The following is a 12,108-nucleotide window of genomic DNA, read 5'->3' on the forward strand; positions in this document are numbered from 1 at the left end:
ACTGTAGGCATTATTAAAGGTTCTTTGCAGCGTCCCTTCGGCACCTAGCTGCAACCCCGTTTATTCCTTTTACTGTATCTCCATTCATATTACCTTTCTTCCATCAGGCTATCCACCCTCTCCTAACATTTATTTCATGGTGCAGCTTCGAAGTTTTCTTCCTGTTACGCATTTGTAACCTACCTAATCTCATTTTCCTTTCCAGCGCTGAATGACCTCATTGCTTCCAGTGCTTGATCTCTGCCCTAAACTCTGTATTTCATGCCATTTCCTTCATCATTAATATGCTTTTCTTTAGTCACATTCATATCGATCAAGGGAATGGTTTAATTTCATCTCCCTCATACTGCATCTCCCGTACTTCAATGAATTTGAAAGACCCTGTTTCAGCTACTGCAGACACATACGATGATCTCCACGCTATTTACGCATGGTTTTGATCTTGGGTTAAACTAAGCAAAATGACATTATTGATACTGTCAATTATTTAGTCGAGATTTTCAAGTTCCAGACTTTACCCAATTTCATGCCCCCAGTAAAAGTTCTTAAGCCTCTCAAGTCATCCACATGAGAAATTTGTAAGAAGGTGCTTAATAAACAGATGACGCACGTCATAGTGTTTTCGGTTACTTAGCAAGCAAGCTCTTTGACTGCTTTTCTAAAGGACTGTCCACACTAGAAAACATTGTTTGCAAACAAAGTTTGCAAACACTTTTTACCGCATATTTGTTTCCCATCCAGAATGGAAAACATATAGTGTTTCTGTGTGTTTATGTATATAAACAAATGTATGATGTATGTAAATGTTTACATATATATATATATATATATATATATATATATATATATATTTATATAATATACTATATATATATATCATATATATATATATATATATATATATATATATATATATATATATTTATTATGCATATTCTATCGTATATATACAAATGTACAGTGTATGTATGTATGCATGTACGTACGTATATATGTATTTATTTTCATTTTCGCCAGAAGCAAGTCAGCATGACACGCTCCTTTTTTCTAAAAACTTTCCTATTACCCATCTCTTCTTCTTTCTCTTATCCCTCCTCCTCGAGTGCATTCAAATAGCCAAACAGAATACAAAGGCTACTGCACCGACAAGCATCCTGACGATAACTGAGGTCTGGACAAGGAACATTGTTTGCGCAAACGTTGTTTGTAAACAATGTTTCCTAGTGTGGACAGGGCTTTTAAGGAAACTACCGCCTTCCAAACAGTGCAGCGAATATTCTCCGATTTCTAGGATCAAACCCCAGAAAGAGTTAGCTTTTGAACCTGGAATGGATTATGAAATTTAGGCCAAAGACCAAGCACTAGGACAGTGGTCTTCAAACTTTTTGAGGTCATGGCCTACTTTAGATATCTCCAAATACCCATGGCCTACTACTTCAGAATAGGAATTGATAAGTTCAACGTATAACAAATAGTTCCTGGAACTGAAATTTTTTTACATGTTATTACCATAAATTCAAAATATAGATTTTCATAAATTCATTAAACAAATATGCTCAGAATCTTTTCATGGCCATTTTTATGATCTAAAAATTAACTAGTGAACAATTACTGGGATAGAATAAGAAAAAGAAAATATATTTATTTCCGTATCTTTACATATACTGTTTATTTAAAATTATAGATCCGGATAAAAGAAAATATACTTTTATTTCTATTTTTATATATTGTTTATTCAACTTTCAATTTAAATTTTTTTTTTCCGTGGCCCACCTGATAACCAGCCACAGTTTGAAGACCACTGCACTAGGACATATGAGGAGGTCATTCAGAGAGTAAAATGGAAGGAAGAGAATATGGACGGAAGGACACTTAAAAGAATAAAAGTGGTTGCAGCTAGGGGCCGAAGACACGCTTCAAAGAACCGTAAATATTGCCTACAGTGCACCGCGTGAGGCACGCTGACGGCACTGGCACTAGTCCCCTTGCGGGATCTTTTGGACCTAAACCTCCTTGAATATTCAGATCTATCTTGCCTTCGCTAAGGCTTGATGGATGTTCCCCATATTGTGTAAAACTTCCCGTTTATTTCCATTCCGCATTTCCGACTTGTAATGCATTTCGTAATGCATTTCCGGCCCGGAAGTCTGACCTGCTTTTGAGGCTTTTAAAGGTGAGTAAATCTGCTGGTAATCCCAGCTGACAGATGCTTAGCGTTGCGCCTGCCATCTTGGATGAACGTCTGGTTTCATGTCGGCCAGCAAGAACCAGCGGTGATTCCAGTATATTTGCATTCAGGTGTGTAGCGTCATCCTTCATATGTGTGTGTGTAGTCATCTTTTAGTTGTGTAGCGTCATCCTTCAGATGTGTAGCGTCATCCTTCAGGTGTGTAGGGTCATCCTTCAAAAGTATAGCGTCATCCTTCAGGTGGTTATATTCATCTTTCAGGTGTGTGGAGTCATCCTTCAGGTGTGTATCGTCATTCTTCAAGTGTGTAGAGTCATCCTTCAGGTGTGTAGCGTCATCCTTCAGGTGTGTAGTCATCCTTCAGGTGTGTATATTCATCCTTCAGGTGTGTGTGTTAGTCATCTTCAGTGTGTAGCGTATTCGGTATGTGTGTAGCCCGTTTTTTTTCCATTTCTTCCAGGTGTGTAGTCATCCTCATGTGGTGAGTCATCTGTCAGTTGGTGTAGCGTCATCCTTCAGATGTGTCAGCGTCATCCCTTCAGGTGTGTAGGGTGTCATCCTTCAAAAAGTATAGCGTACATTCATGGTATTTCCTCTTTCAGTGTGGGAGTCATCCTTCAGCTGTTGTATGTCATTCTTCAAGTGTGCTAGAGGTCATCCTTCAGGTGTGTAGCGTCATCCTTAGGTGGGTAGTTCATCCTTCAGGTGTGTATATTGCATCCTTGTCAGGTGTGTGTAAGTCAATCTTTCAGGTTGTGTAGCGTCAGCCTTCATGGTGTAGCTTCATTTCTTCAGGTGTGTAGAAACTCCTTCAGTGTGGCGAGGGGTCATCTTCAAGGTGTATAGAGTCATTCCTTGGGGTGTTTTGTAGTCATCTTTCAAGGTGTGTAGTGTTCAATCTCATGGTGTAGTTAGAGTCATCCATTCAGGGGGTGTGTAGAGTCATTCTTCAGGTGTGTAGAGTCATCCTTCAGGTGGTGTATATCATTCTTCTTTCGTGTGTAGTGTCATCCATTCAGGTGTGTAGAGTCATTCTTCAGGTGTAGAAGTCATCCTTTAGTGTAGAGATTTCTTTATGGTGTGTAGTGGCATTCTTCAGGTGTTTGTAGAGTCATTCTTCAGGTGTGTAGTGGTCATCCTTCAGGTGTAGAGTCATCTTCAGGCATGTGTAGTGTCATCCTTCAGGGTGGTGTAGAGCATCCTCAAGGTGTGTAGGGTAATCCTTAAGTGTTTGTTTTGGAGTCATTCTGGTTTGTGTATGTAGTCATGCCTTTAGGTGTGTAGAGTCATTCTTCAGGTGTGTAGTGTCATCCTTCAGGTGTGTAGAGTCATCCTTCAGGTGTGTAGAGTCATCATTCAGGTGTGTAGTGTCATCCTTCAGGTGTGTAGAGTCATTCTTCAGGTGTGTAGTGTCATCCTTCAGGTGTGTAGTGTCATCCTTCAGGTTTGTAGAGTCATCCTTCAGGTGTGTAGAGTCATTCTTCAGGTGTGTAGAGTCATCCTTCAGGTGTGTATATTCATCTTTCAGGTGTGTAGAGTCATCCTTCAGGTGTGTAGAGTCATTCTTCAGGTGTGTAGAGTCATCCTTCAGGTGTGTATATTCATCTTTCAGGTATGTAGAGTCATCCTTCAAGTGTGTAGAGTCATTCTTCAGGTGTGTAGAGTCATCCTTCAGGTGTGTAGAGTCAAACTTCAGGTGCGTAGAGTCATCCTTCAGGTGTGTAGAGTCATCTTTCAGGTGTGTAGAGTCATCCTTCAGGTGTGTAGCGTCATCCTTCAGGTGTGTATATTCATCTTTCAGGTGTGTAGAGTCATCCTTCAGGTGTGTAGAGTCATCTTTCAGGTGTGTAGAGTCATCCTTCATGTGTGTAGAGTCATCCTTCAGGTGTGTAGCGTCATCCTTTAGGTGTGTATATTCATCTTTCAGGTGTGTAGAGTCATCCTTCAGGTAGGTAGAATCATCTTTCAGGTGTGTAGAGTCATCCTTCAGGTGTGTAGCGTCATCCTTCAGGTGTGTATATTCATCTTTCAGGTGTGTAAAGTCATCCTTTACGTGTGTATATTCATCTTTCAGGTGTGTAGAGTCATCCTTCAGGTGTGTATATTCATCTTTCAGGTGTGTAGAGTCATCCTTCAGGTGTGTAGCGTCATCTTTCAGTTGTGTATATTCATCTTTCAGGTGTGTAGAGTCATCCTTTAGGTGTGTATATTCATCTTTCAGGTGTGTAGAGTCATCGTTCAGGTGTGTATATTCATCTTTTTTAGGTGTGTATATTCATCTTTCAGGTGTGTAGAGTCATCCTTCAGGTGTGTACCGTCGTATATTCATCTTTCAGGTGTGTAGAGTCATCCTTCAGGTGTGTAGCGTCATCCTTCAGGTGTGTATATTCATCTTTCAGGTGTGTAGCGTCATCCTTCAGGTGTGTATATTCATCTTTCAAGTGTGTAGAGTCAACCTTCAGGTGTGTAGCATCATCCTTCAGGTGTGTATATTCATCTTACAGGTGTGTAGTGTCATCCTTCAGGTGTGTATATTCATCTTTCATGTGTGTAGAGTCATCCTTCAGGTGTGTATATTCATCTTTCAGGTGTGTAGAATCATCCTTCAGGTATGTAGTCATCTTTCAGGTGTGTAGAGTCATCTTTCAGGTGTGTAGAGTCATCCTTCAGGTGTGTATATTCATCTTTCAGGTGTGTAGAGTCATCCTTCAGGTGTGTATATTCATCTTTCAGGTGTGTAGAGTCATCCTTTAGGTGTGTACCGTCATCCTTCAGGTGTGTATATTCATCTTTCAGGTGTGTAGAGTCATCTTTCAGATGTGTAGAGTCATCCTTCAGGTGTGTATATTCATCTTTCAGGTGTGTAGAGTTATCCTTTAGGTGTGTATATTCATCTTTCAGGTGTGTACAGTCATCCTTCAGGTGTGTATATTCATCTTTCAGGTGTGTAGAGTCATCCTTTCCCAAGGTGTGTAACTCATCCTTCAGTGTGTAACGTCATCCTTCAGATGTGTAGAGTCATCCTTCAGGTGTGCAGAGTCATTCTTCAGGTGTGTAGTCATCTTTCAGGTTTAGTCATCTTTCAGGTGTGTATATTCATCTTTCAGGTGTGGAAGAGTCATCTTCAGGTGTGTAGAGTCATTCTTCAGGTGTGTAAAGTCATCCTTCAGGTGTGTAGAGTCATCTTTCAGGTGTGTAGTCATCTTTCAGGTGTGTAGTCATCTTTCAGGTGTGTATATTCATCTTTCAGGTGTGGAAGAGTCATCCTTCAGGTGTGTAGAGTCATTCTTCAGGTGTGTAAAGTCATCTTTCAGGTGTGTAGAGTCATCCTTCAGGTGTGTAGAGTCATCCTTCAGGTGTGTAGAGTCATTCTTCAGGTGTGTAAAGTCATCCTTCAGGTGTGTAGAGTCATCTTTCAGGTGTGTAGAGTCATTCTTCAGGTGTGTAGAGTCATCTTTCAGGTGTGTATATTCATCTTTCAGGTGTGGAAGAGTCATCCTTCAGGTGTGTAGAGTCATTCATCAGGTGTGTATATTCATCTTTCAGGTGTGTAGAGTCATCCTTTAGTTGTGTAGAGTCATTTTTCATATGTGTAGAGTCATCTTTTGGGTGTGTAGAGTCATTCTTCAGGTGTGTATATTCATCTTTCAGGTGTGTAGAGTCATTCTTCAGGTGTGTAGAGTCATCTTTCAGGTGTGTAGAGTCATTCTTCAGGTGTGTATATTCATTGTTCAGGTGTGTAGAGTCATCCTTCAGGTGTGTAGAGTCATCCTTCAGGTGTGTAGAGTCATTCTTCAGGTGTGTATATTCATCGTTCAGGTGTGTAGAGTCATTCTTCAGGTGTGTAGAGTCATCCTTCAGGTGTGTATATTCATCTTTCAGGTGTGTAGAGTCATCCTTCAGGTGTGTAGAGTCATTTTTCAGGTGTGTAGCGTCATATTTCAGGTGTGTATCGTCATCCTTCAGGTGTGTAGAGTCATCCTTCAGGTGTGTAACGTCATCCTTCAGGTGTGTATCGTCATCCTTCATGTGTGTAGAGTCATCCTTCAGGTGTGTAGAGTCATCGTTCAGGTGTGTAACGTCATCCTTCAGGTGTGTAGAGTCATCCTTCAGGTGTGTAGAATCATTGTTCAGGTGTGTAACGTCATCCTTCATGGTGTGGATAGATGTGAGTCATCCTTCAGGTCGGTGTAAAGTCATCGTTCAGGTGGTTTTGTAACGTCAGGACTTGGGCTCGGGTGCTGTAGGAGTCACCTTTCAAGTTGTGGAGCCATTCTTCAAGGGTGTGTTATTTATTTATCAGTTTCAGGTGTGTAGGAGTCATTCTTCAGGTGGGTTGTATAGGTCATTCTTCAGGTGGTGGTAGAGTCATCTTTCCAGGTGTTGTGTTAGAGTCTATTCTTCAGGTGTTGTATATTCAGTTGTTCAGGTGTGTAGAGTCATCCTTCAGGGGGTGTTGTTGTAAGAGTTCTTTAGGTTGTTTCGGGGGTATATTCATCGATTCAAAGGTGTTGTAGAGTCATTCTTCAGGTGTGGTAGAGTCATCGTTCAGGTGTGTAGAGTCATTCTTCAGGTGTTTGTAGAGTCATCCTTCAAGGTGTTGTAGAGTCATTCTTCAGGTGTTGTAGCGCTCATATTTCAGGTGTGTATCGTCATCCTTCAATGTTTGTCGCGTCATTCCTTACAGGTGTTGTAGGAGTCATCCGTTCATGTTTGTAGGAGTCAATCCTTCAGGTGGTGTGTAACGTCCATCCTTCAGGTGTGTAGGAGTCATCCTTCAGGAGTGTAGGAGTCCATCGGTTCAGTTTGGTATATCGTCATACCTTCATGATGTGTATCGTCATCCTTCAGGTGCGTTTAGAGTCATCGTTCAGGGTAGGTAATGTCATCCTTCAGGGTTTGTGGTAGAGTCAATTTTCTTTCAGGTGTTGTAGAGCCAGTTCTTCAGGTGTGTATATTCATCCTTCAGGTATGGTAGATCCTCAGGTGTGTTAGATCCATTCATTTGGTGTGTTAGCGTCATCTTCAGTTTGGTGTATCGTCAACTGTCCTGTGGGTAGAGTCCATCCTTTCAGGTGTGTAGAGTCATCGTTCAAAGGTGTGTAAACGTTCATCCTCAGGGTGTTTGTAGAAGTCATCCTTCGGTGTGTAGAAGTCATCGTTCAGGTTGGTGGTAACGTCATCTGTAGGTGTGTAGAGTCATCCTTCAGACGTTTGTGTAGAAATCATCGTTCAGGTTGGTAACGTCTCATCTTCATGTGTGTAGAGTCATCCTTCAACTGTGTAAAGTCAATTGTTCAGGTTAGGTTGGGTAACGTCAGCCTTCGGGTTGTGTAGAGTCACCTTTCAGGTTGGATCCATTCTTCAGGTGTTATATTTATCGTTCATTGTGTGTAGAGTCTCCTTCAGGTGTGTATATTCATTCTTCAGGTGTTGGTATAGTCCATCCTTCATGGTGTGTATATTCATCCGTTTCAGGTGTGTTAGAGTCATCCTTTCAGGTGTGTAACGTCATCTTCATTTGTGTAGCTCATTTTACAGGTTGTATATTCATCTTCGGTTGTGTAGAGTCCATCCTTCAGGTGTGGTAACGTCATTCTTCAGGAGTTTGTAGATCATCTTCAGGTGTCGTTAGAGTCCCATCCTTTCGGTGTGTAATATTCATCTTTTTAGTGGTAATCCTTCATCTTCGGTGTGTAGCGTCATTCCTTACAGGTGTGTAAAACGTCGTATTATTCATCTTTCAGGTGTGTAGAGTCATCCTTCAATGGTGTTGTAAGCGTCATTCCTTCAGGTGTGTATATTACATCTTTCAGGTGTGTAGGCGTCTCCTTCAGTGTGTAATAATTCATCGTTTTTCAAGGTGTGTATAGTTTCAACTTTCAGGTGTGTAGCCATCATCCTTCAGTGTGTCTATTCCATCTTACAGGAGCGTGTAGAGTCATCCTTCATGTGTGTATAATCATCTTTTCAGGGTTTGTGTAGGAGTCATCCTTTCAGGGTGTGGGTAGAGTCTCCTTCATGTGTGTAGAGTCATTCTTCAGGTGTTTATTCATCATTTCAGGGTGTGTAGTCATCTTTCAGGTGTGTATATTCTCTTTCAGGTGGTCTAGAAGTCCCCCCCCCATCTTTTTTTGCAGGTTGTGTGGTAACAAAGAAGGCTTCCATTTCTTCAAAAAGGGTGTGTAAAATTTCCCCATCCTTCAGGTGTTGGGTAGGAAGGTCCAATTTTCAGGTGGGTAGTAAAAGAGGTCCCCAATTCCCATTCAGGTTTGTGGGGTTAAATTCATCTTTCAGGTTGTGGGGGGTAAGAAGTCATCCTTCAGTTTGTGGTAGCAAGCCAATTTTTTTTTTCAATTGTGTTTTTAAAGGAGTCATCCCCGCCTTTTGGGGTGTGGTTAGGAAGTCACCCAATTTTTCTTCAAGGAGTTGGGTAGAAGTTCGCTTTTTTCCCTTTAGAGGTTAGGTTAAAGAGTTTAGTTCTTTTCAAGGTGTGTTTTTAAATATTTTCCCCCAATCGTTTTTTTTTCAGGTGTTGTTAAGAGAGTCCATCCCCTTTCCAGGTAGGTGTAAAAAGAGGTCCACCCTCCTTCCCAAGGGTGGGGGGTGGGGTAGAGGTCATTTTCTTTCAAGGGTTTGTGGGTAAATTCATCCTTCAGGGTTGTGGTTAGAGTCATATCCTTTCAAAGGGTTGTGTAGAGTCCCCATTTCTTCAGGTGGTGGTGTATTTGCCATCTTTTGAGGTGTGGAACGAAGTCATCCTTCAGGTGTGGTAGAGTCCCCCCATTCCCCATCAGGGTGTTGTGTAAATATTCATCTTTTTCAGGTTGTGTAGCGGTTCATCCTTTTCAAGTTTGTGGGTATAGCCATTTTTCATAATGTTGGTAGATAGAGTTCCCCCCCCCCCATCCTTTTTGGGGTGGGTTGGTAGTAGGTTCCCCATTCTTTCCCCCATGGAGGTGTAGGAGTCCGTTTCCTTTCCAGGAAGGTTTGTAAAAAAGAAAGTTTAATTCTCAGGTGTGGGTTATAATTTCCATCCGTTGTTTTCCAGGTTGTGTAGAAAGTTCCCATCCTTCAGGGTTTTGGTGTTAGAAGGTCCATTCTTTCAAGGGTGTATATTCACCTTTGTCAGGTGTGTAGAGGGTCCATTGAATTCCAGGTGTGGTAGAGGTCCCCCCACCATCCGTTTTCATGGTGTGTAAGAGTTCCCCAATTCCTTCAGGTGGGGTGGTAGAGTCCCTCCATTTCAGGTGGTGTAGAAGTCCCCCCCATTCCTTCTTCAGGAGGTGGTTTGGTAAGAGATCTAATTTTGAGGTGTGTACGTTCCCACCCACCATCCCTTCCCATGGTTTTGTTGTAGAAGGTTCCCCACCCTTCAGGTGTGTTAAGAGTCCCCCCATCCTTCAGGTTGTTGGTAGGAACGTCAAATCCCCACCTCAGGTGGTGGGTAACAATCGTCCATCCCCCTTCAATGTTTGTGTAGAGTCCCACCATCCGTTTCAGGTGTTGGGGTAGGAGTCCCATCCATTTCCCAGGTTGTAGAATGTTAACCATCCCTTCCATGTTGTGTACTCAGTCCCAATTCCCTTCCAAGGTGTCGTTTTTGAAGTTTCCCATCCGTTTCCAGGTGGGTGTTTAATGGTCATTCCTTCCAGGTGTGGTTTGAGAGTCATCTTTCAGGGGGTGTAGAGCATCGTTCAGGTGTTGTAGGTCATCCTTCAGGTTGAGAGTCCATCCTTTTTCCAGGGGGTGTGGTAGAAGTCAATTCCCTTCAGGTGTGTACCCGGTCAATATTTCAGGTGGTGTATCTGTCCCCATCCTCATGTTTGTACGTGGTCTCCTTCAGGTGGGTGTAAAGAGTCATCCTTCAGGGTGTGGTAACGGGGGGGGGGGGGGTCCAAGTCCTTTCAGGGGGTGGGTGTAATCGTTCAATCCTTTCATGGTGTGGTAGAGTCATCGTTCAGGTGTTAGGTCACGTTCATTGTAATAATGGGTCCATCCTCAGGTGTATCCCTTCCATCCTTCAAGGGTTTGGCGTAAAAGAGTCATCGTTCAGGTGTGTAAGTCCATCCTTCAGGTTGGTAGAGTCATCTTTCAGGTTGTAGAGCCATTCCCCCCCCCCCCTTCCCCAGGTGTGTATATCATCCTTCAGGTTATGTAGAGTCATCCTTCAGGTGGTGTTTTTTTTTTATCGTTCAATCATTCTGGTTGTAGCGTCATCCCCCTTCAGGTGTTGTAAAATCGTCCACTTTCCTTAATGGTGGTGGGGGGGGGTAAGAGTCCCATTTCGTTCAGGGTTGTAGAGTCAAAATCTTCAGTTTGTGTAACGTCATTTTCCCTCAATGGGTGTGGGGTAAAAGAGTCCATCGTTTCCAGGTGGGTGGGGTTAACGTCAAACCTTCAAAGGTGTGTTTATCACCTTTTCAGTTTTGTGAGCACATCTTCAGTGTGGGCTATATTATCTTTCTGGTGGTGTAAAAGAGGGTCCCCATAATTTCCCAGGTTGTGTATATTCCCTTCAAGGTGGTGTAGAGTCATCCTTCAGGTGTGTATATTCATCTTTCAGGTGTGTAGAGTCATCCTTCAGGTGTGTAACGTCATCCTTCAGGTGTGTAGTGTCATTCTTCAGGTGTGTATATTCATCTTTCAGGTGCTTAGAGTCATCTTTCAGGTGTGTAGAGTCATCTTTCAGGTGTGTAGAGTCATCCTTCATGTGTGTAGAGTCATCCTTCAGGTGTGTAGAGTCATTCTTCAGGTGTGTAGGGTCATCTTTCTTGTGAGTAGAGTCATCCTACAGGTGTGTAGTCATCTTTCAGGTGTGTAGTCATCTTTCAGGTGTGTATATTCATCTTTCAGGTGTGGAAGAGTCATCCTTCAAGTGTGTAGAATCGTTCTTCAGGTGTGTAAAGTCATCCTTCATGTGTGTAGAGTCATCTTTCAGGTGTAGAGTCATTCTTCAGGTGTGTAGAGTCATCTTTCAGGTGTGAAGAGTCATCCTTCAGGTGTGTAGAGTCATTCATCAGGTGTGTATATTCATCTTTCAGGTGTGTAGAGTCATCCTTCAGTTGTGTAGAGTCATTTTTCATGTGTGTAGAGTCATCTTTTGGGTGTGTAGAGTCATTCTTCAGGTGTGTAGAGTCATCTTTCAGGTGTGTAGAGTCATTCTTCAGGTGTGTATATTCATCGTTCAGGTGTGTAGAGTCATCCTTCAGGTGTGTAGAGTCATTCTTCAGGTGTGTATATTCATCGTTCAGGTGTGTAGAGTCATTCTTCAGGTGTGTAGAGTCATCCTTCAGGTGTGTAGAGTCATTCTTCAGGTGTGTAGCGTCATATTTCAGGTGTGTATCGTCATCCTTCATGTTTGTAGAGTCATCCTTCAGGTGTGTAGAGTCATCCTTCAGGTGTGTAACGTCATCCTTCAGGTGTGTATAGTCATCCTTCAGGTGTGTAGAGTCATCCTTCAGGTGTGTAACGTCATCCTTCAGGTGTGTATCGTCATCCTTCCTGTGTGTATCGTCATCCTTCCTGTGTGTAGAGTCATCCTTCAGGTGTGTAGAGTCATCCTTCAGTTGTATATCGTCATCCTTCATGTGTGTATCGTCATCCTTCAGGTGTGTAGAGTCATCGTTCAGGTGTGTAATGTCATCCTTCAGGTGTGTAGAGTCATCTTTCAGGTGTGTAGAGCCATTCTTCAGGTGTGTATATTCATCCTTCAGGTATGTAGAGTCATCCTTCAGGTGTGTATCGTCATCCTTCATGTGTGTAGAGTCATCGTTCAGGTGTGTAGAGTCATCGTTCAGGTGTGTAACGTCATCCTTCAGGTGTGTAGAGTCATCCTTCAGGTGTGTAGAATCATCGTTCAGGTGATAATCGTCACCTTAATGTGTGCTGATTCGTCATCCTTCAGGTGTGTAGAGTCA

At 42.5% G+C, this 12,108-nt stretch overlaps 1 protein-coding gene across 1 annotated transcript; it reads right to left on the reverse strand.

Moving 5' to 3' along the window:
• Window positions 1-3,452: 3,452 nt before the first annotated feature.
• Window positions 3,453-11,946, reverse strand: LOC135201207 (uncharacterized protein PF3D7_0210200-like). Its single transcript, XM_064230084.1, has 3 exons — window positions 11,515-11,946; window positions 10,785-10,979; window positions 3,453-4,382 (listed from the first exon to the last, which is right to left on the reverse strand). The coding sequence occupies exons 1-3, from the start codon at window positions 11,944-11,946 to the stop codon at window positions 3,453-3,455; spliced, it is 1,557 nt and encodes a 518-aa protein (XP_064086154.1).
• Between the last annotated feature and the right edge of the window lie 162 nt (window positions 11,947-12,108).

Source organism: Macrobrachium nipponense, chromosome 28, assembly GCF_015104395.2.
Source record: "Macrobrachium nipponense isolate FS-2020 chromosome 28, ASM1510439v2, whole genome shotgun sequence".
Lineage (NCBI taxonomy): Eukaryota > Metazoa > Arthropoda > Malacostraca > Decapoda > Palaemonidae > Macrobrachium > Macrobrachium nipponense.